Source organism: Colius striatus, chromosome 8 (assembly GCF_028858725.1).
Source record: "Colius striatus isolate bColStr4 chromosome 8, bColStr4.1.hap1, whole genome shotgun sequence".
In the NCBI taxonomy this organism is placed as follows: Eukaryota; Metazoa; Chordata; class Aves; order Coliiformes; family Coliidae; genus Colius; species Colius striatus.
Genome location: NC_084766.1, coordinates 5712875 through 5735817, shown reverse-complemented (window position 1 = coordinate 5735817; position 22943 = coordinate 5712875). Strand labels below are relative to the sequence as shown.

Genomic DNA, 22943 nt, shown 5'->3' with positions numbered 1-22943 from the left:
TGTGCAGCATCTTTGCTGTTTTCTGCATCAGACATTTGCAAAGGTCCTTGCACATAGTTACAAAAATGAAGGAATTTGGGCTTTTCTGAAATGTAACAAGAAAAACCCCTTTGACCTATTAGTTACTTATAGACTTGCCTTCAGAGGGTGTTTGCAAACATGTCCATATCTTTAATACTCTTCATGCTATTCTGTGATTATATTTCCTTATTGCTAATCTGCTTTACCTCACTTCTTCCCGAGCCAAAATCTCCAGTAGCTTTGCAATGTCTCCTGGGCTGTCAGAAAGCACAAGGGCAAATCTGCACACTCTGTTATCAAGGGTCAGGGCACGAGCTATGCACTGCTGCAGCAAATGTAGCTCCAAGTTTCCACTGCAGATAACAATTGCCACTCTGAAAACAGAGGATTCTTTGATTAGCACTCATCTGTGCAAAGGAATTGTAAGTCACAGACACTCTATCCCATGTCAGCTTAAAGTCAGGTAGGACCACTCTGCGATAAAGCTGTATTCCGTATCAGAGGGGCTCCTGGCTCTCAGCTGTGGGCAGGCAGTGGGAGCCTAGAAGCTGGCTGTGTTCTTCCCTGGAAATTCTGGGTCTCAGCCTCTTAAGGTTAGATAATGTGTGTTCAAGGCTTTCTGTGACCATTGATTAAATCCATCTCAACCCTGCAAGATGGGTACAGAAATGTTTGAAGAGCAAGTGAAGAGGCACGTGGTTGGTTTGTGATAACCCTCCAGCTGCAGAGTCAACTCTGAGCCCTTTCAACCCAGACCTGTCCATTTTCCCTTTTATTTTGGCTGTACAGAATCAAACCTTGTTGCTGCTCTGTATGTGTCTCTTCTGAAGAGCTGCCTCAGCAGTATTTTAGCACACAATGCTGTGCATTGGAAATTCTATTTTGTCCTGTATGTTTAAATGTATGGTGGGCTATGTCCTGAGCCAGGGCTCAAGCAATCAACTACTGAGTACTCCAAACCCAGATGCAAGAAGGCACTTTACCCCCACAGTTCAGTGCTAAGCACAGGGGTAATCCGATGGGATCTCTGGGCAGGAGTTCTCAGGGCCAGGAGGCAGGTGACAGTGGGTGACTGCAGGAGTCAGCTCAGACTGTCCCACCACAGACAGGGCTGATGTCCATGAGGGGAAGGAGAGAAGACACCAGGCTGACCAAAGCAGTGTGGTCTCCTGGCAGATGTGACCATACCTCATAGACCTGTGTGTGGCTGCCTTTCCCTTTGTCATTTCAGAATACAGGAAAACGACAAGACTTGTTTCCAGGGTGATGTTTGTCTTGTTCAACATGGTCTTCTGCACCTGTGAGTGGTCCCTTCTACCTGAAGTAGATGCCACAAATATGCCTATTGCCAATTCAGGGGCAGGAGTGGCCCTGTCACTCATAAAACAAGTTCCTTCTCCCTGTTTCCTCAAGCCCCTGGTTTTGCCACAGTTCCTTGTTTGTAATAGCTGCTGTACCTTTTGCCCTTCAGCTCAGGCAGCTTCCCTGCAACCAGTGCTGCAAGTCCAATGGCCCCTTCTGCATCAATGGTGGCTCGCTCATACTCTAGCAGCCTCAGCATTGAAATGAGGATGTCTTCCTCCCTGCAGGCAAGAGAGTCATGTCAAAACAAAACAAGAGAGCTGGCAAAGGCAGATGACAATACATTTATGTATAGCTGGATTATTTCCATCCTCTGGGTACATAAGACCCTCAGCTGGTGTAACAGCAAGCTGTGCTGCTGAGGATAAATGTACCTCTTCAGTCTTGTTATCAGCTGAAAGGTAAGATGGCATATTTTACTAGAACCATTTTGCTAGCTAAATCCTAGTGGTAAGTATATTCTGCCAGTCTGGCCTTTCAGTGAAGATTTAGAAGAGCTTTGTCAAAGACTGCCTTCAAGTGCTGCAGAACACAAGAAGGACAAGTTTTACACTCAGAGCATGACCAGGTAAGAGGTGACATTTTGGCCAAAGGGGTCAGTCAGGACAATGCTCTTAATCATGTAATTTAGTTTTAGATAGTCATGCAAGGAGCAGGGAATTTGACTTGATAATCCTTTATGGCTGTCTTTCAACTTGAGATAGTCTATGATACATGGTATTGCAGGTGTTAGAAGGTGTCATGGTTTAACCTCAGTGGCATTTAAGCCCCATATAGTCACTGGCTCACTCCCCTCACATTGGGATGGGAGAGAATCACAGGGTAAAAGTGAAAAAACTTGTGGGATTACAATAAAGACAAAAGCCACACAGGCAAACAAAGCAAAACAAGGAATTGCTTCCCCACTTCCCACGGGCAGGCGGGAGTTCAGCCAGCCCCAGGACAGCAGGGCTCCAGCAGCCTAACGGGGACTTGGGAAGGCAAATGTCATTGTTCTGAACATCCCTCTTTTCCTTCTTCCCCCAGATTGATATGTTGACATGAGGCCATATGGTCTGGAATATCTCCTGGGTCAGTTGAAGCTGGCTGTCCCTGCTGTGTCCCCTCACAAATTCCTGTGCTCCCCCCCAGCCCACACACTGGCAGGGCAGAGGGACAGGCAGAAAAGGCCTCGGCACTGAGCAACTGCTGCTCAGCAATAACCAAAATAATTCTCTATTATCAACACTATTTCCAGCACAAATCCAAAACACTGCCCCATGAGGGCTACTGTGAAGGAAAAAGCAGCCCAGAAGGAAAGGCACTCCATCAATACCATGCTCTGCCAGTGTGTGCATGATCACAGCTCCTGCTCCCCACTGTAGATGAAGAATCACCATACCCTGCTGACACTGCATCTACAGCTTCACAAGCAACATGCCCACTGAGTATATTCATTTCTCTGCTTTTCTTCACCTACCTCACAGCAACAACTTTATCCACAAGTTTCCCAGTCAGCTGCAAAGAATTGCTGCCAAAGCAAAGGCCGCTCACATCTGCAGATTGGTTCAAAAGACAAATAATATGAAGCTGGCTGCTTTAGACAAGTTCAACATTTCTTAGAGCCCTGACTGTTTTGTGCCCTTCATGAGCACAGCACACTGCTGTCATATGGTCCTAAGTTGCTTGGCTTTTTAATGAGACAAAATCAGCTGGTACTGAATGACCAGATCTCCCAGGAAGATGTTGACATTTTGGACCCTTTTAAGAAAGCTGGGATTCTTCATTGGCATAATTGCACTGCAAGAGATACTCTGCAGCCCAGCACTTCTCACTGGACAATGAGGCTTGAAGGAGAGAACCAAGCACGGGTTTGTTAGCTACAACAGGACAGCTGGCGAAGGAATGCAGAGACAGGCAGAGCTTCCAGAGGGTTAAGAAGTTGTTTGTTCATAAAACTCCGATATAAACCCAAAGCTTCCAGAGATTTGAGCATCAGGTAAACAAGATATTCTTAAACTGTTTAACAGTTGAGGGCTTTTTTGAGCAAACATTGTGGAAACAACAGTATCGTTTATAGACGCTGTTCTTCCAAAGACACTGTTGTAAGTAAATATTTAAGCATTGTATTTTTCTGCCCTTTCACAAATGAGCCTTTTACATGAGAGTCTTCCCATTGACTTCACTACTTCCAATGCTGCTTTTGAGCACAACAGTCAGATAAATACCCTCAGAATATTTCACGTCCACTGGAAATTGCACTGCACCCCAGGGTGGAGGAGGGGGATACGTGGCAGAAGTTGCTCTTCCAGCATGAATTAAATTTTGGCACTCCACAAGTTTCATTTAAAGTCTGTTTGAACTAATGAGAAAATAATATGGTTGGAGAAACCACTGAAAATCTTTAGTTACCTCCAGAAGGTTTATCCATTTTCTTACCTCCATAGAAGTGGTGATTGCTGCAATCCTGGTCTTCAATCGGGTGGCCAGCCTTTAAGGATTGTTGCAAAACAGGGAAGTTTTCAGATTCAACCCCCTGAGGAAGATAAATGTTGGCACTTCTCTATTGATCCAGTTATAACAGAAGTTACCACCAAAGTGGTTTCCTCTTAGAATTAACAATTAATTTCAAATGACTTAACAATGGTGCTATCACTAAATCAAAGCTTGACTCTTAGGGCCAAACTTCTCCAGTAAGAAATTATTTCAAAACACAGAATTGGATTTCATTTGCTTTAAAAGAGTCTTCCCACTTTTTTATTTTTTTAATCCAGAACAGCAGACAAGGGACAGGAGGCTTACCAGGCTCTCAGTGGCTCTTCTCCTAGGAGAAGCCCATGGGGTCAGATTGTCCCTGTCCCCAGCATATGTAGTCTCTGCCAGTGCATCACCAGATACCAGGGTAATGTTATCACTTAGAATGATAGAGGTTGGAAGAGATCTCTAGAGCTCATCCAGCCCAACCCCTCACTAAAGCAGGTTCATCTTGACCAGGGGGCACAGAGATGTGTCCAGTTGGGTTTGGAAACCTCCCGAGAAGGAGCCTCCACATCCTCCCTGGGCAGCCTGGGCCAGGGCTCCCTCATCTCAGCACCAAAGGAGTTTTCCCTCGTGTTTAAGTGCAACTTTTCATGTTCCAGTTTTTGTCCATCACCCCTTGTCCTGTCACTGGACACTATGGAAAAAAAATGTCACTCTCTCCTCCTGACACCCATCCTTTAGGTACTCAATGAGGTCCCCTCTCAGTCTCCTCTTTTCTAGGCTAAAAAACACTTGATAACAGTGCCTTTTGCAAATAGCTGCATAAATAAACACTGCATAGATAAAAGGAAACTTACAATGACAGAAATGTGTGGGTTGAGGTGTTTGAGTGCAGCAGCTGACCCTGCCAGTAACCCACAGTGGCCTCCAGCCGGGAAAATCACGGCGTCCAGCTTTGGCACCTGCTCGTACACCTCCAGCCCCACGGTGCCCAGGCCTGACAGGTAGACAGCACTGTCCTCCCTGCCAGAAGGAAGGGCACAGCTCAGAAGGGTTCACCATTGCAAACACAATCTTACTTCATTCTGCTGCTTTAAAGACATTGTTTAGCAGAAAGACATATGGGAGATAGGTGTTTACAGAGTTAGTAAGACAAGTCATTTTTCCATTGCCTTGTGAATTTTGCTCTGTATTTATGAGTGGAATTTAGTGTTTGTGCCAAATGGGTATTCTCGTGAAATTTAAGCACTGTGTTCATCCTCACAACTGATTGCTACAGAGGTAAGTCTTCTGACTATCCAGGGCCAACGTCTGATAGATTCACAGGGCTCTGGAACACTCTGGAAGGGTAAGAGAAGCATTTAGTTGTGCCAAAATACTCAGTGGTAAAACACTCGCAGACAAAGGTAATTTAATGAGCAGGATAAAGACAGATAGATTCAAAAGACTGAAGAAAAGTCCACTGTACAGCCACATGATTGACTTGGATCTATTTCTAAAAGCTGGTTTGTGTGTTATTGAGTAGCTGGCAATGATGGACATGTAGAATGATATAATAACAAAAAACATGGCATCTCTGTATGTCTGCATGTTCTGCTTTTTCTAGCAAATGCATGAGCAAATAGGATTACAGATCCAAGGGCTTCACCTGATTTACTTAACCCAGGACATCACTGTACTAGGAAGATCTGCTTTTTGTCACTGTTAGACATGCAGAGCTAGGATCAGCACAGGAGGACAGAGTGCCTGCAAGGTGGACACCAAGGCGCTCCTGAGAAGTTACTTCACATATATGGCAAAACACAGCACCTTCCTCAGGTTGAGGGGCTATAGAACTACACAAGAAAAGATGAGAGGAATGAGCTTCCACCTCTGCAGACAGCTAAAGAAATCATAGAGGAGTGGATAACCAAACCCTTGAATTTGTTGTCTTTATCAAGATACTGAAGGAGCTCTCTCCTCCTTCTCAAATGTGACTGACTCTAGCACTGCTCTGAACAATTCTTCTGGAGGCTCAGTCACAAATAAGATTCAGAAGGCAGTTTGTGGACTTACCTCTGCCATGGTTACATGGGAACCATGATGATCTGCCAAAATGAATGAGGACCTGGGATATTAAATTTACAAGTAAAACTTCTCTAACAACTAAAAGTTCTGTCCCAAGGAGACTACTCTGGGCACAGAGATTTACTGGCAAGTTGAACTGATGTTTCATATAATCACATTTTTCTTGCCAACATCTAGCTAGAACACTGGCTAGAACACTGGCTCACTGACCAGCTTCTTTAATGATGTGGGTGATTACTTCTGCTTTGTGAAAACAAACATATCTCTTTCAGTATCATGTACCATGGAAGGAAAAAGCAACGAAAAGAGTAGATAAATCTAAAGACCATAGATCTAAATGAGCATTTTTGACTCACAAAAGCTGTTGGCTACCCTTCCTTGAGTAACAAACTAACTAGATTACAAATGAATGAGGATCAGGTCTGACCAAAATTTGGATCTGAAGTTAGACAAGAAAAAAACAGACTTGGAAGGAAGGTGTGTAATTCTACTTGTAGCACTCCTCTGATTCACAGATCAGCCTCTCTCGCATCACCCCAGAGGTACTGTGTGACTTAATGGCATCCTGCACGTTGTGTTTATGATGAGGTCCTGAACATCCATAGTTATTACCAATCCTATGTTACCTAAGCAGCAATTAGGTAGACTTCATGAACGAATTCCAACTTGAAAAATCACATCTCCTTCCTGCGATTTCACAGGAAGCTTGTAATTGAATAAAAAGTTTCCTTCCTCTAATTGAGTTCTTGCATGATCATTTTCATAACAGGGCATTTTAATTGCACTCAAGAAATGGGAAGAACTGACAATGACACATCCAGCTATGGGACGTTACCCGTGTAGGTAAAACCAAAGACACTCACGTAACATCTGCTTCAGTAAGGAAAGAATGAACTACTGATTGAAGACATACAGAGACCAAATTGCTAGGGATTTTGTGCAAGCTAGAACTTAATAGAGGAAAAAAAAGCTATTTCAGAAGTCCCATTCTAAAGCACAGGTGATCAGCTGATGCTTCACAGACAGATTTAGCTGCATACATCTGTCTAGCAAAGCTCTTTCAGTCTACACCTAACAAAATACGTTTCAGGTTTTGCATTATAGAGAGGCCGACAATTGTGATAGTAGTGGAGGTTTGGGGTGTTTTGGGAAGTGTTTGGGGTGTTTTTTTCTCTTTTTATTTTCTCTAAAGTATAAAAAACTGCATCTGTTTTGTCTTTTGCAGCAGATATGCAAAAATCACACAGCATTAACCTTCTCTTGCTCCACACTATGTCACTGAAGCCTTTGCATTGAAGATGAGCAAATCTTTTTTATACCCGCCTCAATCCAAACAGAGAAATCAAAGATTAATGCCTTCTGAGAGGGTTCATGAAGACTTAACTTATATCCATCATCATACTAGCCCATATATTTCCACCTCAGGAAGTCTGGCTAATTTAGGGGAAAAGAAGTGAGTTACATTTTGATTTCCACCTCCAACTGTTACGGAACGATTGGTGATTTGTGACTGGGAATTGTCCATACCTCAGGTAATGGCAACATTTTGATGACCTGTGATCAAATTGTAAGGAAACCAATTGTTTTTGCAAAAGCTGCACAAGTATCTAATCTAATCTTTCTAAGGAGTCTGACTTGCCACTTACTCTTCAAGGTAGAGGTAACCATTCTCCTGTGCCAACCTCCTCGCGTGCGTCTGGGAATCCTTCACCGTGGTGCCGTAGGATATGACCATGGCCCCGTACTCACGGCACATCTTCACTCTGGCTGGGGATGTGCTGGTTGACATGATGACAAACACTGGGACACGGAGCTCTGAGGCATGGTAAGCAACAGCCATGGAAAAGTTACTGTCCGAGGCCACGATCACCCCCTTTCTTTGCTGATCCTAAAAAAAGCAGGGTTGCTCATTACACAGTGGTGTCCCATGTGATCCTGGATCATTCTTGTGATCCTACGCACAGAGCTAAGACAGCACAAGATCAGTCTCTGATTCCTGAATTCCTCTGAGTTCCACTTTTGTTCCACTGGATTTATCTGCAAAACTCTATCTGACCCCAGAAGAGTTGATATCTGGCCCCTCGGAGCCTTTCTGCTTGCAATTAAATAATCTCACATTTCCCTTCAACAGAAGGATTTATTCACTTTATTACAAAAGTGCAAGTATAAACAGTTTCTGGGCTGCTGTATCATGCCCCTTATAATTCCTATTGCTGCAGAGACTTGATAACCTCCTATGACAAATGATAAACGAGCTCTTCATGTAATAACACTGAAATTCATTACAAAACCAACTGGTGAGCTAAATCCTTCTCGTCACCCATTGGAAATCAATTTCATCATCACTTCCAGTGTGATGGTTTCAACATGTCAGAACCACAGGCATACAAATGCTTTCATCTGAGTAGAAAAAATGCTGATGTTTACCTTTTGCAAGCTTTTCTTTCACATGCTTTTAAGCATTTTACCATCAGGTTGGCCAAGTGTAAATAAAGAAGTATTTTACACTCATATACTTGCAGACTTATCTATGTTTGGCACAACGGTACAAAAGGCAACAAAGCACTGTGATTCGATGGATGTGCAAGAGTGGACAGTGAGGTGGATCGAGAGCTGGCTGAATGACAGAGCCCAGAGGGTGGTGATCTGGGAAGGAACAACCCCATGCACTAGTACAGGCTGGGGGTCGAACTGCTGAAGAGCAACTTTGCAGAGAGAGACCTGGGAGTCCTGATTGTTAATAAGCTAAACAGGAGCCAGCAATGTGCCCTCGTGGCCAAGATGGCCAATGGCATCCTGGGATGCATCAAGAAGAGTGTGGGCAGCAGGTCAAGGGAGCTTCTTCTCCCTCTCTACTCTGCCCTGGTGAGGCCTCATCTGGAGTCCTGTGTCCAGTTCTGGGCTCCTCAGCTCAAGAGGGACAGAGAACTGCTGGAGACAGTCCAGCACAGGGCCACCAAGATGATCAGGGGAATGGAACATCTTTCATACGAGGAAAGGCTGCTGGACCTGGGGCTGTTTAGTCTGGAGAAGAGGAGACTGAGGGGAGATCTTATTAACATTTGTAAATATCTAAAGGGTGGGTGTCAGGAGGTTGGGACATCCCTCTTTTCTATAGTAGCTAGCAACAGGACAAGGGGTAATGGGATGAAGCTGGAACACAAAAAGTTCCACTTAAATATAAGAAAAAACTATTTCACTGTTGAGGTGAGGGAGCCCTGGCACAGGCTGCCCAGAGGGGTTGTGGAATCTCCTTCCTTGGCGATCTTCAAGACCCTGCTGGACATGTTCCTATGTGACATGATCTAGGTGACCCTGTTTCTTCAGGAGAGTTGGGCTAGATGATCTCTAAAAGTCCCTTCCAATCCCTACCATTCTATGATTCTCTAATTCTATGTTTTGTGTGAAGTTATCTTTAATTCTACTTCATTTTCATAAAGCAGAACTAATCTCTTTCTTTTTGAATGCTGACATTGTCGTACCTGAGGCAATGACGTCAGAAGGTAAAGCACACCTCGTTCCTTCACAGATCCTGTGTACTGGAGGAACTCTTTCTTTAGGTAGATGTCCATTCCATACTGCTTGGATAGCCTAGAATACTGGAACATAAAAAAAATTATTATGGGGATGCATCTAAAATGAAGGAAAATGTCCCACAGCCCATCAGCTCCCTGGTGAGGCATGCATGCAACTGCCAGGTTTGAGCTCCAAAAAACAAATGTCACTACCTGTTTCCTTAGAAATACATGACAGTGTGTCATTACCTACCAGATTCTTCTGCCTAATAGAAGTCATTGTCAAACTGTCAGCAGTGAAATGTGTACCCCATGCCATTGTGAATTCCGAGAACAGCATTTGCTTTGATCTTACTGTTTCAAAAACCGTGTGTTGGCCTAATACTTCAGCACTTGCCAGAACTGGATACTGAATACTAAAAACTTCTTCCAGGTCATCTTCCAGCAGATACAAAGGCAGTTAGAAAATTCCTCCTTGAATCTCATTATGCCTTTGCTGTGGTTTCTGTCATAGATTCACTCCTTTATATTGTCCATTTTGCATCCCAAGGGCAGTATGATGTTAGTAAAAACATTTATCACTGGAAGAATTATGGATATAATAAAACAGTCTCTCCCAGGAGAGTGCAAGTGTAAGCAGTAGCTGTCTGAAACGCTCAGTGTTTGGAAGAGAAAGGATCCCTGAGCTGAGAGGAACTAGCAAGCAGAGTGCAAGTGATGCAGTGTCCAAGTGCAGGACTTACATCTTTTTTTAATGGCCAAACTGTACCATTTTTTTTTTGTAGTAAGACACTCACAGTATGCATTGCCATATTAATTTCCTATTACCACATTAGTGAGTGTTCAACATGTGAGTTTCAATGTTATCATGAGTTTTCAACATGATAAGTGAGGAAGCAGAGCTGCAGTAAGCCTGTGGGTCCCAGTTCCCTGGGATTACTGTGTCTCTATTTTGTAACTGGCTCTGTTTCTTCCATTGGCTGCCAAAGCAAATGAGGACCTGGGGATTTAGGGGATCAAGCCCTCATTGATGATGCCACAAAGACACAGAGGTTAAAAGACATCATGGCACTATATTTCAAATATTTATCTCAAGAATTATCTGGCAGTGTTACACATTTGATGTACAGTGTGCATATTTTTCAGACTTTGGGACTTGGAAAGTGAATTTAGAGAAATCAAGTATATCTGAAACAGACACTTGCTTGAAAGCTATGCAATTCAGCTATATATTTCAGATCGATGTTTCAAGGCTTTTTGGTGCATTTCCAAGCATGTGTTAAATTCCTCACCCGTAGGTGGGGCCAAATTCTCTCCTGCAACAGCAGCTGCCACTTCCTACTCCTTTGCAAATCTGGCTGCAGAACTGAAAGAATGGAAAGTGCTTAGTACACTAATAGGATAATAGTTTCTATCCTATTCTATCCTAAATAGGCTAATGCATGGAGAATGCCTATGCAGAACAGAACAAGAGCACTAGACAAGAAACATCACTGACATGTCACGTACTGTACTGGCTTTATCACTTTGGTTTTGTAGAGCATTTGGGATTCTGGAGTGAACAATGAAAAGAAGGATTCAAGGAGATGGGTCCTGTGGCTTTATAAAGCTGCTAAGTCTCCTACATTTAAAAATACATGCCAGTAAGTCACTCTCTTTACCACACAGGTGCTATACTTCAGATTATAATGATTTAATTTTGATACTCAGTATTTTAACTCTTGAGGTTAGACTTCTTCCTTTAACTGAGGCTTTTTTCAAGTATCTTACAGACAGCAATTACCTCTGCTAAAGGAGGTATCAGTACTATTTTCAGCTGTGCTGACCTGTTGAGTGACCTCTTAAGACTCATTGAACCAGCCTGTAAGTTTTCCCTTTGTCACCATGTTTTTACCTAAGGACTACAGAAGCTGTGCCTAAGGTACCACACACAGCACAGCCTCTGTTTGGCATCCACAGAGCTAACACAAAGCAACCCTTAAAGGTCTTATGTCAGTAACCAAACCAAGTGCACCAGAATTAATGCTAATTCCTTGTTTTCCTATACTCACTACCTCTACATCATCTGTTACAATCATTCCCAATGCAGCATCTCAGCTCCAGGCCAGTTCCTGCATAAGAATCCAGGATGCACGGATTGTGGTCTTACAGAATACCTGTAGATTGGGAATCACCCTGCAAAGTGTTTCTCCACTTAGCTCACTGAACAGGTTATAGTCATGCCATATTTCAAAATCCAAACAGATGTCACTGGAAGGGGCTCTCCCCTCCCAACAATGAGTCAAAATAAAGGTTGCCTGTGTTTTTCTTTACACTTCTGTGCTTTCAACACTTTCCTTTTGAATCAGTGCATGAAACATATACTAACGACTTCTGCTGGAGTGTTACTTTGAATAGCAACAGTCAGGGGATATTCTCACACTAAAACAAAATTAGCACAAGGGCCAAAGCAGCCTGAGACCAAATGGTGGGAACTGGCCAAAGAGAGCTTGACTATTTGTGAGCAGCAGCATGATGAAGTTTATGAAAAGTTTAATCTTATATGGGGATGGCTGCAGGAGCCAAGGATGGACTCAGGGAACTATGTTGTCTTTCCTGAGTTAGAATGTGTCACTTGGCTGTTTCTCAGAGCAGAAGTCATATCTGGGAAGCAAGTAGATTGCTTAGAAGATGGGGCAAAGGTGGACTTTACTAGTTTTGAGCTGTTGGTCCGACTCATCTGAGCTGAAGTTGTGAATGGGGTCCTTTGATGAGCCACGAGGCCCAGGCTCCTGCAGTCTCACACTGACAGATCTACAGTATCCCATAACTAGCTGGCAGTAGTGCATGATGCTGTGAGCTGCAAGGAAGGGGTGATCCAGGCTGTCAAAGGGTAGAGAGACAGCCAGTTCTGATTTCCAAATTAAACTGTGACACTCTCCCTCTCCCTGCCTATAGATCTACCTTTGTACAGCAAAATTAAACCCATCTAACAAATATGACCAGAGCTGTCAAACACAAAGGAGGGCAGTGCCCACTATGCACAAATAGATGCAAATCATCTCTTCCTGGGACAACCTTCCCACAAAAGCAGAAGACTGACAGTTCTGCCTAGAGCACTACCTGTGCTCTCAAGCACTACAGCCTAATAGCATCACAAAGGATGCAACATGCAGAGTTTGCCCAGGCCCTGGCCCCCAGTCACCCAAGCTGCACATGTGTTTGCTCACTCCTCTCACTGCCTCCCTGAGCAAACCCACTTTTTCACTCTGAAAGGAAATCCAAGTACAGTTGTCAGGATGATTTACCCCCAAGTCACTCTGAACAGGCAGTACATGAATGCAAAATGCACCCGGTTCTACTTCCCACATTCCAGCCAACATTACCCTGCAAGGTTTTGTGCCACCTTTCAGCCCATAAATGATCTTGTACCATGTCCTTTCTCACGAGACACACTTCTTCAGCAGTATGTTATTTTGGGAACTCTAAGGAACAAAATCCCACTGAAAGTAATTACGATGTGTCTGGATCAACAGGCACCATCTGAGAACTGCTGTGCCTGGCAGACCCAACCACTTTGCTCCAGGGACCCTTAAGTCCAAGCTTTGGCTCCAACACCAAGTTGCTTTCCCTGTGCAGGCCAGAAAGACAATCCACAGGCAGTGGGGTTGGCAGGGTGCCCTGGGTCAGCAACAGGGAGAGAGGCATCAAGAAGGCAATTTGGGGCTGCTGCTATGAATTGCCATTTGTCAAAGACCTTCTTTTCACTCACCACAGAGAAAAGAGATTAGCCACAGAGTGCCTACTTGTGAGCCTTTATGAAAAGCTTCTAACAGTAGAAATACACTATGAATTAAATAGCTAGCCACTGTATTTGTCTTATATTTTAGCAAATTCTTGTACCTTGAGGGAATGTCTCAATCATTTTTATACCCAGACTGATCAGTAGGTGCATATGTTTTTGTGTGTATATCTCAATGTCCTCATTTTGCTGAAGACACGTGAGGCAGATCCACCTGGTTACAGAACGTATCCAACCATGTCAGGTTGGCCAACCTAGGAAAGAAAATCTTTACCTTCAAACTCTCTAAATATGAGGGCTGGTTCCAAACCAGACCCTGCCACAAGGCTGCTTCCCCAAAGACTGATAGTCTGCTGTCTCCAACTCGGGTTCCTTGTAGCAGGAGATTTTCACAGGAAGCATAATACCACAGTGCACTAAGTCTATGCCTAATGTGGTTTATCCTCTGTTTACAGGTCACTGCAATCTTTGAGGATTTAGGTTAGTGTAAACAGGTAAGAAGTAAATTATTATTGACAGTTAACAACAACTAATAGAAACATGAGTCATCTTACACAGACCTCTCTGCTGCAACTCACACATACACTTCCTTTGTTCCTGATCAATGTGTATAATGAAAAGAAACACCGAGGGAATGCAAAGCAATAAAGGCTCCTTACCATGCAGGGGGTTTTCTGAACACCACACTGGATTTTGAAAGCTGCTGCACTAATATCTTCAAATCGAATCAGCTTGTTACAGCTTGACAGGCTGGTCCTACTGCTTGACCGAGGGATGCTGGAAAGGGCATCCCTAAGTAACTCCTCATTACGGCTCACTATCTTCATTTCCCAGGTCTTCACATCCCCGTTCAGGTAATCCTCCTCACCAAAATCTTTCAGTCTCTCAGGGTTGATAGAGGGTGGCTTCTGCCCAATAAGGCCATTTCTTATCGGCCCGTCCTTACAACAGTGAAGATCACAAAGTGCTGGGGTATCTGGTTTCTTTACTTTGTTGTCATCCCTAAAAACACATCAAAGAAACCCATTAGGAAAGTCGGGATCATTAAATGCTTCATGTTTAGCATTTAAGAAGGATGCACATCTCAGTCACTCTTTGCAAGCCCCAGTTAGGCAGACTGAATTAGTACTGTTGTGTTACCTATCTTGTAGGTGGATTGAAAGCCACTGTAACCAGTCATCTTTCAGAAAAGCCACAGAAGATGTGGCACATGGACAAACTGGGACACTGTCATACCCAAGAAAATAAGAAAGATGCAGTCTGTGCTGCTTGGGCAGCCAGCTCTTCCTCAGTACTCAACGGGCAACGATAGCAGTGCAGCGCTCCCAGGAACTTGGGGATAACTGGATTGGTATTTGATGTATGCAACTATGTTTTTCAAAACAGGCTAATAGCTGCTACAGAGCATTCCCTACCACTATTAATAGCAGTAACAAATGTCATGATGTTGCTCACGAGCTGCTTCTCTGCTCCTGTGTACTGGTGGAGCACACTCTTGACAGCCGCCAGCTGCCTGGTGAAGGCAGTTACTTTGATAAGGGATAACAATTATACCTGCCTACAGAGCTAAAAGAACTAGGTGTCCTAATCTGGGAGATAACACCTCATAGATAGAAGCATCTGTAGATAAGATGCCACACAAACCTCCTTCCCTGTGGAACTTTGGAGAGACAACACCTTGCTACAGAAATTTGCCAGTTTAACCTTTAGTCTACACTAAGAGTTCACAAAGGATTTTGCAGCCCAGTTCACAGTGTAGGATTTTACAGCCCCACTAACAAACACATGCAGAACTTGTAGAAATTCTTGGAATCTGGAGAATAATGTGAGGGAAAAGAGGTATTAAGGAGGAGACTAGTAATTTGGAGAAGAGCTGATGCTACCCTCAGTCGGTGGTTGTGATTACACAGATGGGGTAAGCCCCTCTACCTGAAGTACTCATTATCTATCTACTTGGAAGAAACAATTTTCTTAATTACAAAGATACCTGTTAAATTATGGCAGAGATTGCAGCATCACCTCTTACTAAAAGAAATCATTTACCATTTTCAGAAAGTCATTTGGATTTCAGTTCTGCAGTTATTCATGAGCAGGGCTGGCTAAGGACAACGTCACCCTGCTTTTCCGGCAGCATTCACCTCTGTGAGAAGCACTCTCAGAATTTCCAACAGCAATTTAAAAATCTTTAGCAATAGCTGCATTTGGCAGCAATATCCCTTGTCTTTGTGGTGCCCCTGGAATCGTGCCAGGAGCTTTGCTCCCTATTCCATTTCCAGTTGTTCCAGTGAGGACTTCACATAACGACAAGGGCAACATATGAGGTTTTGTTATTTGGATCAAGTGCTGTACCAGTAGCATCCATCATTCTGTGTCTCCTCATGGGAGACAAAACAGGACATTTTTTGTAGCAAGGTTTTCTCTCTCCAAAATTCAGGAGTCCAGCACTAATTTTCTAAGATGAATAAAGAATGTATTGACATGTTTGTAACTTATTTTGATGCTTGTGATTTAAACCATTTTTCCAATAGCACATCTTGAAGTCGATACACCCAGCAGCATTCTGCTTTCAAATTCAATAGCTTGTCAAGCAAATCTACTCCATACTTCTCTGCATTCCTGCTCCTTTGGGGTTAGAGGGTTGAAAGCATCATAAGCACAAAGATGGGAAGCCTCCAGTGTTAGTTCTCATGCATATTATTTAGCTTAAATGCCAAGATGAGAATCGGGTTGGGCTGTCTCCTCGTGAACTTGTTGCGGCACAGCCCATGGTCTGGGAATCAAATAGGGCTGTTGCATGAACAGCTATCATCACCTAAGAGACCACACCTCTGTTAGGAGTTCATTCCCTGCTTGCCCTCACCAAGAAAAAAAACATCAAAACATCTTTCATATCATGGTATCGCATAACCACTGCACAAAGGGAAGAACATATGCATCTTATCTCTAGATAGATTGTCTAGAATGTTTACCAAGCATGAGGGGTGAATGATATTCCTTCCACTGGCAATGGGTTAAAAGGACATATGTAAGGTAAAATATATAGGTAGATCAAAAGCTTGTGATTTTCCTAGGTCAATTTTTTTTTACTGACAGCATTAGAGATGGGAGATCAAACCACACGTTTTTCCCTGCATCTACTGCAGTTCATTACAAAAGCCCCTAAAAAGTGCAGCAATGATGACCATAACTTGTCTATGTTGACTCTTGTGAATTAATATGTTATTCCCACAGCACATCTTACAATTGACACACCCAAACAGAAGGCATTCTGTTTTCAAATTATATAGTTTATCAAGTAGCTCTATTCCATACTATCCTGCATTTCTTCTCCTTTGGGGTTAGGATTCGTTAGGTCTATTGATGAACCATGATTCTGCTAGAAAGTTCCAACTATACTCCACCATACTGGTGAGAGTAAAAAATTTCTTATCTGCAAATAGAAAGCTCAAAATGAGATACTGATTTTTGGCCCTGCTCTTAGATTTCTTTTTTTTCAATCTTTTTTGCAGAACAAAGGAGGGAAGTAAATGAGATTCTCAGTCCTTGATCTGCAGCACTGCTCTCATGAGCAGTGAGTACCTGATGGAGACAACACCTTACAACAATTGGAATAAAAGAACAGAAGTATTTGTAGGCTTTTCACCCTTGAGCTCGACCTAAAGCACATCTGAAACATGATCATAGAATCATAGAATTTGATAGGGGTTGGAAGGGACCTTTAGAGATCATTTAGTCCAACCCCCCTGCAGAAGCAGGGTCACCTAGATCAGGTCACATAGGAACATGTCCAGGCGGGTCTTGAAGACCTCCAAGGAAGGAGACTCCACAACTCCTCTGGGCAGCCTGTGCCAGGGCTCCCTCACCTCAACAGTGAAGTAGTTTTTTCTTATATTTAAGTGAAACTTTCTGTGTTCCAGCTTCATCCCATCACCCCTTGTCCCGATCATCTCAACATTCAACATGAAAACCATCATCTATTTGCATCTGAAAGGTCAGCAACCTCCTAACCGAAGAGTTATCATCTTGCTTTTGTATATGTGTGTTGCATGTATTTATCTCAGATGAATTGTTTTTCTCCTCCTATGTACATATTTTATTGCACATTAGTGGGTGTCATTTTTCTCTACCGAACCTGATGGCTGTGCCACAGATCCAGAGAGCTCTCAAAGTCCCAAGGTAAACATTTGGTTTAAGTTCGACAATCCATCACAAAGAGGCGACTGATAATCCCATTGGGTCGGGTGCATTTCTCTCCTCAAACACAGTTGGCATGCTCGGCATAGAGCACTTCAATACAAATTTCTTGTGCAGGGACAGTAAAAAATAGGCAGTGAAGCATGCAAGTGCTCACAAAAAAATAGAACACAGTGCTTCTCATGCATGGTAACAAAGTATGGCCCCTATTCCAGCAATGTACCCACCAGATGAAAACCTGAGCCAACAGAAATACAAAGTCTAGCATTACAAAACATTACTCTTTCTCAAATGGAGCATTTTATCCCCCTCTCTTTTTTTGAGTTTGTCTAGGAAAGTTTTCATTTAAAAAGTCTGTTTATTTCCAGCCATAAAACAAATATTCAGCTGCAAGCTTTGTTACGGGGTTATAAAGGATGACATGTTACCTTGAAAGGGATTAGTGAAAGCAAACATTAAAACACAGTTTATAAACCTACTTTTTCAAGAACAGCTGCTCAGCATAACTGCAAAAAATAAAAGAGGAGATCCATATGCAGACATTCCACGAGTCATTAAGGAACTAGGAAAAACATCATTTGTTTAAGCAGATAGCTTTACACAGTTTAAAATCTCAAAGTCAATGCAAAGACAGTCTGTGCCAAATTATGATAAAAAGCAACAACTTGCAATGAACAATTTTTCTGTTTCCAGCTTGTTCTGTTTTGGTTTAATACACTGATAATTTCACCAAGTAGCACTGGGGAATATCAGTTTGAAAAAATAGTGTTATTAATAAACGAAGACATTACTAAAACCCACAAAAATAATTTGAGGAAGATAAAATGAAGCTATAGTGCACACTATACCTAAAGACTACAACTGTTGCCTTTGTTCTAAGGAGAAAGAAACTCCCACACGGTTATCCTGTAGTGATGGGACAATTGCAGATGAATCCCATGCAGATTGCCTACCTCAGGATTCATGGAATGAATTAATCAGATTAAACTGATATTCTGGATCTCTTCTGCTTCTAAAACTCAAGGAGTAAAAGCTATATACAAAGATGTCCAGGAAATAGCCACCTGGGAAGGTTTAGTTGCTGTTTCTCCCAGTGTAAATGTTAGGAGGGAATCATATGAAAGTATCAGACAGAAAATGTAAAACTCCCCCTCTTACAGAAAACAATTACCTTGTAGAACTTACTGCCACAGGACACTGTGAAGGACAATGGTAGAAATGGGTTCCCAAAACAATTATGCAGCTCTATGGAAGTATGTCTAACAGTGACCAGCAAGCACATCCCTCAAGAAGCAGTCTGTGATTTCAAGCAGCCCCTAAGCAGTCGCCAGACCCCATGAAAGCACATGAAGGACGGAGAATTGGATGGCTTTCATTTTTTCCCAAGCTCCTGTGACTGGCCAACACTACAGTAAAGGCACAGAGGCAGTTTGGTCTGCCCCAGTGTTGCCATTTGGATTTGCAGATGTACCCAAAGTCAGCTTTTGGCAGCTTTATACCACTTACAAAACGAGTCACAACAATGCACTGTGAGGCAGAAACAAAGTTTGAATTACAGACAAAAAGAACACATCACAAAAGGAAACAAAGGAATTTTTGCCTAAGACTGAAAATTCAGCATTTCTTTTTCATTTCTACAGAAGTTCTGATCATCTGCATTCACAATATACACTCACCAAGAAGAGGGACTGGCAGTATGGTGCAAGCTTTGTAGAGTATTTTAGCAGCCCTATAGGACTATGCCATGGTAAGAAATCAAACTCCACTGCCTAGCTTGCACTGATCAGTGGCATAGGGCAAACTGGCAAAGTTTAAGCTTGAAAACCACTTCCAACTATCCCAATAAATTGGGGTGAGCTTGTAATTAACTCATCAGCACACACATATGTGTGTGTGGCTTCTTTTATTTCATACTTTCTCAGTGTTTTGAGGGTAGGGGGTTCTTAGGTTCATATCTGTGTGTTCCTTCCTGGAGCATGCTGAGACACTGCTAAGATACAGTTTTAGATGCATTTCTCTGCTTTCTGGATAAATGGTCTCAGATCTTATGCTTGTAAATTCAAAATACTTATTACAGCAAAATGTGACCCCCCCTTGAAAGTCACTTCTGCTTCATTCCTCAAAGTGTTGAGCAGAAATGGGTCACATACTGGGGGAGAGAGGCAGGGGGAGCAGTCTGCTCAGGTTATGACTGACATGTGACAAGGGCTGGGATCTCCTCTCAAACAAGTGAGAAAGAGGTGATCCCAGGATATGACAGAAAGGGTCCTTTCCCTCATCCAAATTCCTCTTTTACACAGAACCTCCCCAGCTCCATTAATCCTTCTTATTCCATGTCCCCAGCCCCATCTCCTCTGACCCTTCTGGATGCCTGAGCCTTTCATATCGCTCTGATGCCTTCCCTATTTGTTGCAATCTCCTTTCCCAATAGCTCCTAAACATTCCTGTCCCACTAAAGCTCCTCTTCTACTTTTTGTTTCCTCCCCCTCCCCAAACACATCCAAACAGCAGCGCTTCTTAAAAGCATCTCAGCAGCTTATGCAAGTGGGTCCTTAGGAAAGAGAAATGGTAGAAAATTAAGGCTTGCTGGGATATAAATGACAAGAAGCAGATAACAGATGTCATCTTCAGTGACAGTAATTCTAGGTTACTGCACTGTGTAGTGTCAGAGTGTCCTCAACAGGACCCACAGGATGACAAGGAAAATCCCCCAGGCATGGGGAAGGGATGCACTAGATGTCTCTTTAACAATACAGTTAAAACAGATCCAAGACCACACTGCACTCAAATGTTCCTTTCTCAAATGCTCATTATTCTGTATAACACTAGTACTCATAAACACCCATTTGAGACTGTATCATTCCAGCTACTGGCAATTACAGGCTGGAAACATAAAATGCATCTCTGACATTTAGATGCTCAAACCCTGCACAGAATGATTGTTCCTAAATAGAAATCACCAATGTTTTCCCTCAAACAGAAAGACACATTCAGTACATATTGGCACAACTTTATTGACAGAAACTGGGGCACAGACAGATCGGGTGACTTGCCTAAGATGCCTTCAGGAAGTTCAGAGCAAGGCTACTTATCAGACTGTCTTAAAGACAAAGAGATCAGGGCTTAGTTACTAGCTTATATGACACAAATGTTAGGGGGCATATACATTGTGACCAGCCAGCATGGATAGGTACAAAATCACCAAGTTTTGAGACTGAGCAGCCATTTATGACTGCAATCACCATATACAGGTCTGACAAAACTGTCTGATGTGACAGCAGCAACAAACATCAAAAGAACTCAGGCTCATGCAGGGAAGAACAAAGCTACATTATCACTCATGATAAAATATCCCCTTGCTCTCAGTAAGTCAGATTTACCAGAGTCTGAGCATAGTACTTTATCTGCCCTCATCTGTGGTTAGAATCATAGAATGGTAGGGATTGGAAGGGACCTTTAGAGATTATTTAGTCCATTCCAGTCTTCTGTGCACACTATGTAAATGTCACTACTTGCTGCTGGCAAAGGCAACTAGGTGCTGGCTGTTGAACAGACAAAGTAATCCAAAAGCAAGAACAACTCAGAAGGTCACCTCTTCTGGTTACCTCTACTTCAGCACCTTCCAAGTGTTTAAGATGTTGCACTTTGGGAAATGCTCTAGTGGTTGATAGGGCCGGGACAAAGGCTGCACTCAATGATCTTAAAGGTCTCTTCCAGCTGAAATGATTCTATGATTCTGTTAGTGTCCCTCAAACAGAACCATCTCTCTAAGCAGTTCTTACAGGACACTCAGCCACAAAACTCAAATGAGCCCTATCAAACACTGCACACAGTTTGGCAGTGAAAACTCTTCAAGTAACTTAACATTTTTTCTCTCTAAATGAAAAGTATTCTGAGTTTAGAGGTTCTCTGGTGATTAACATATCTCCTTAATTCCCTTGTAATTAAGAACAAACAGTACAACCCAAGCTAAAGGAAAGAGTGTTCCTGTGATGAAAGGACTAGTTTAAGATTCTCAGTCCTCTGCAGAACACATCACATCATGTGTAACATCAGACAAGCCATTTGGTCAATGCAGAACTGAGATCCTGTCTTCTCCTTTGCTATTCCATGAGAGTTTAACAACAGCATGGAGCTCACTGAAACAATTTGTGTTTTAAATGTTATCGATATCTGCCACTATTGGCAGGGTGCAGGAAACGGCACATCTGGCAACATCAGGTTGTGAACCTGCTAGCAGTGTCCAGGTAATAAAATTGGGGGAGAAAACAACAATGTAAAAGGTTAAGAGTGAGGATGTGCAAACACTGTTATATCATATGGGTGCATCCTCCCCCTCAGTCTGGTCCTATGCAAGGGCACGAGACAGCTCCTGAATTCCATCTGCACCATCCGAGCCTGAAAACAGCAAGTCAAGAAGGCCACAAGCACTGAGACAATAGCAGAGCACGTGTAATAACAGCATCTGGCACAGGCTATCCCACCATAAATTTTCAGCAGTCCATTGGCCTGTCTGGGATTGCTTCTAATGCCACGGTCATGATGAAAAATAAATAAGAACTCCACAGGCCTCAAGTATTCAAATCTCCATTGCTTCTAGTGAATGACTGCACCAGCAACTCCTGCCCACAAAACCCTGGGAGATACTGGAAAAATGACAGAGTAATTCCATTTTGTTTGCTTGTTTGTTTGTTTTGAAAGTAAGGAAAGGAAAAAGAAAGCATTACCTATACAGCACAGCGACTAAATAAACAACGAGGTGAAGCAAAACTCCAACTACGACACCATAAGGAGGCAGGAGGGGTCCAGGGGTTGTCATGTCCGTGGGCCTGGCCCTGGGTGGACCCCGAGGGCTGACCATGACACCTGAGGGGGAGAAAGGAGAGCTCTAGCTCTAAGTCAGACAGCAATATTCTCCAACCTTTGCCAGAAAGGATCGTAGTCTTCATCCTCCCTGGAGCGTTCCCTTGGACTTCTGTTTTTTAACACCCTGGAGTAGAGAAACTGTGCTGCAAAATTCATTTTAACTCCTGGTACAAAGCAAAGCTGGGAGACTGCGGGCAGGGGACACACTTGCCTGTGAGAAGTGCCAGCCCTGCAGTGCCTGGGTGGGAAAGAGTGGGCAACGTGCTGTAAGCAGCTCTCCTGCGCTGGCTGGGGGAGGGAAGTGCCTGTGAGAGAGGTGGCTGCTGCTATTTAAAGAGATTATTTCAGAAGCCAACCTGTCCTTGTCAATTTGAGTCAGGGCCTGGATTATGCTTGGGTGACACTCTGTTAGCAGGACACTTGAAGCTTTAGTTACCTACTGCTTAGCTGTGGAGCATGATCTAGACCTGCTGCAGGGCCCGTGATTCAACAGCATGCACTTGGGTAGGCAGAGGCAGCAGGAAAGGGATGGCTTTTAAATCACCTGCAGGGATCCTTTAAGGCAGCACCAAGGGACACAGCTCTTATTGACTGCTGCACAAAGGAGACCATTTACTTAAGTCAAGACTTCTCATGGCACAAGTCCTTGTAGCAGAAAACCAGAGAAATCCAGATCA

The 22943-nt window shown here is 43.1% G+C and overlaps 1 protein-coding gene across 1 annotated transcript; it reads right to left on the bottom strand.

The window, feature by feature from the left end:
• Positions 1-223: 223 nt before the first annotated feature.
• On the bottom strand, positions 224-22234 carry LOC104559727 (L-threonine ammonia-lyase-like). The gene is made up of 9 exons (XM_062001665.1): positions 22128-22234; positions 13866-14208; positions 9393-9509; positions 7557-7798; positions 4701-4866; positions 3802-3898; positions 2843-2918; positions 1479-1604; positions 224-374 (listed from the first exon to the last, which is right to left on the bottom strand). Exons 1-9 carry the CDS (start codon positions 22217-22219, stop codon positions 224-226), a joined length of 1410 nt encoding a protein of 469 aa, XP_061857649.1. The 5' UTR covers positions 22220-22234.
• Between the last annotated feature and the right edge of the window lie 709 nt (positions 22235-22943).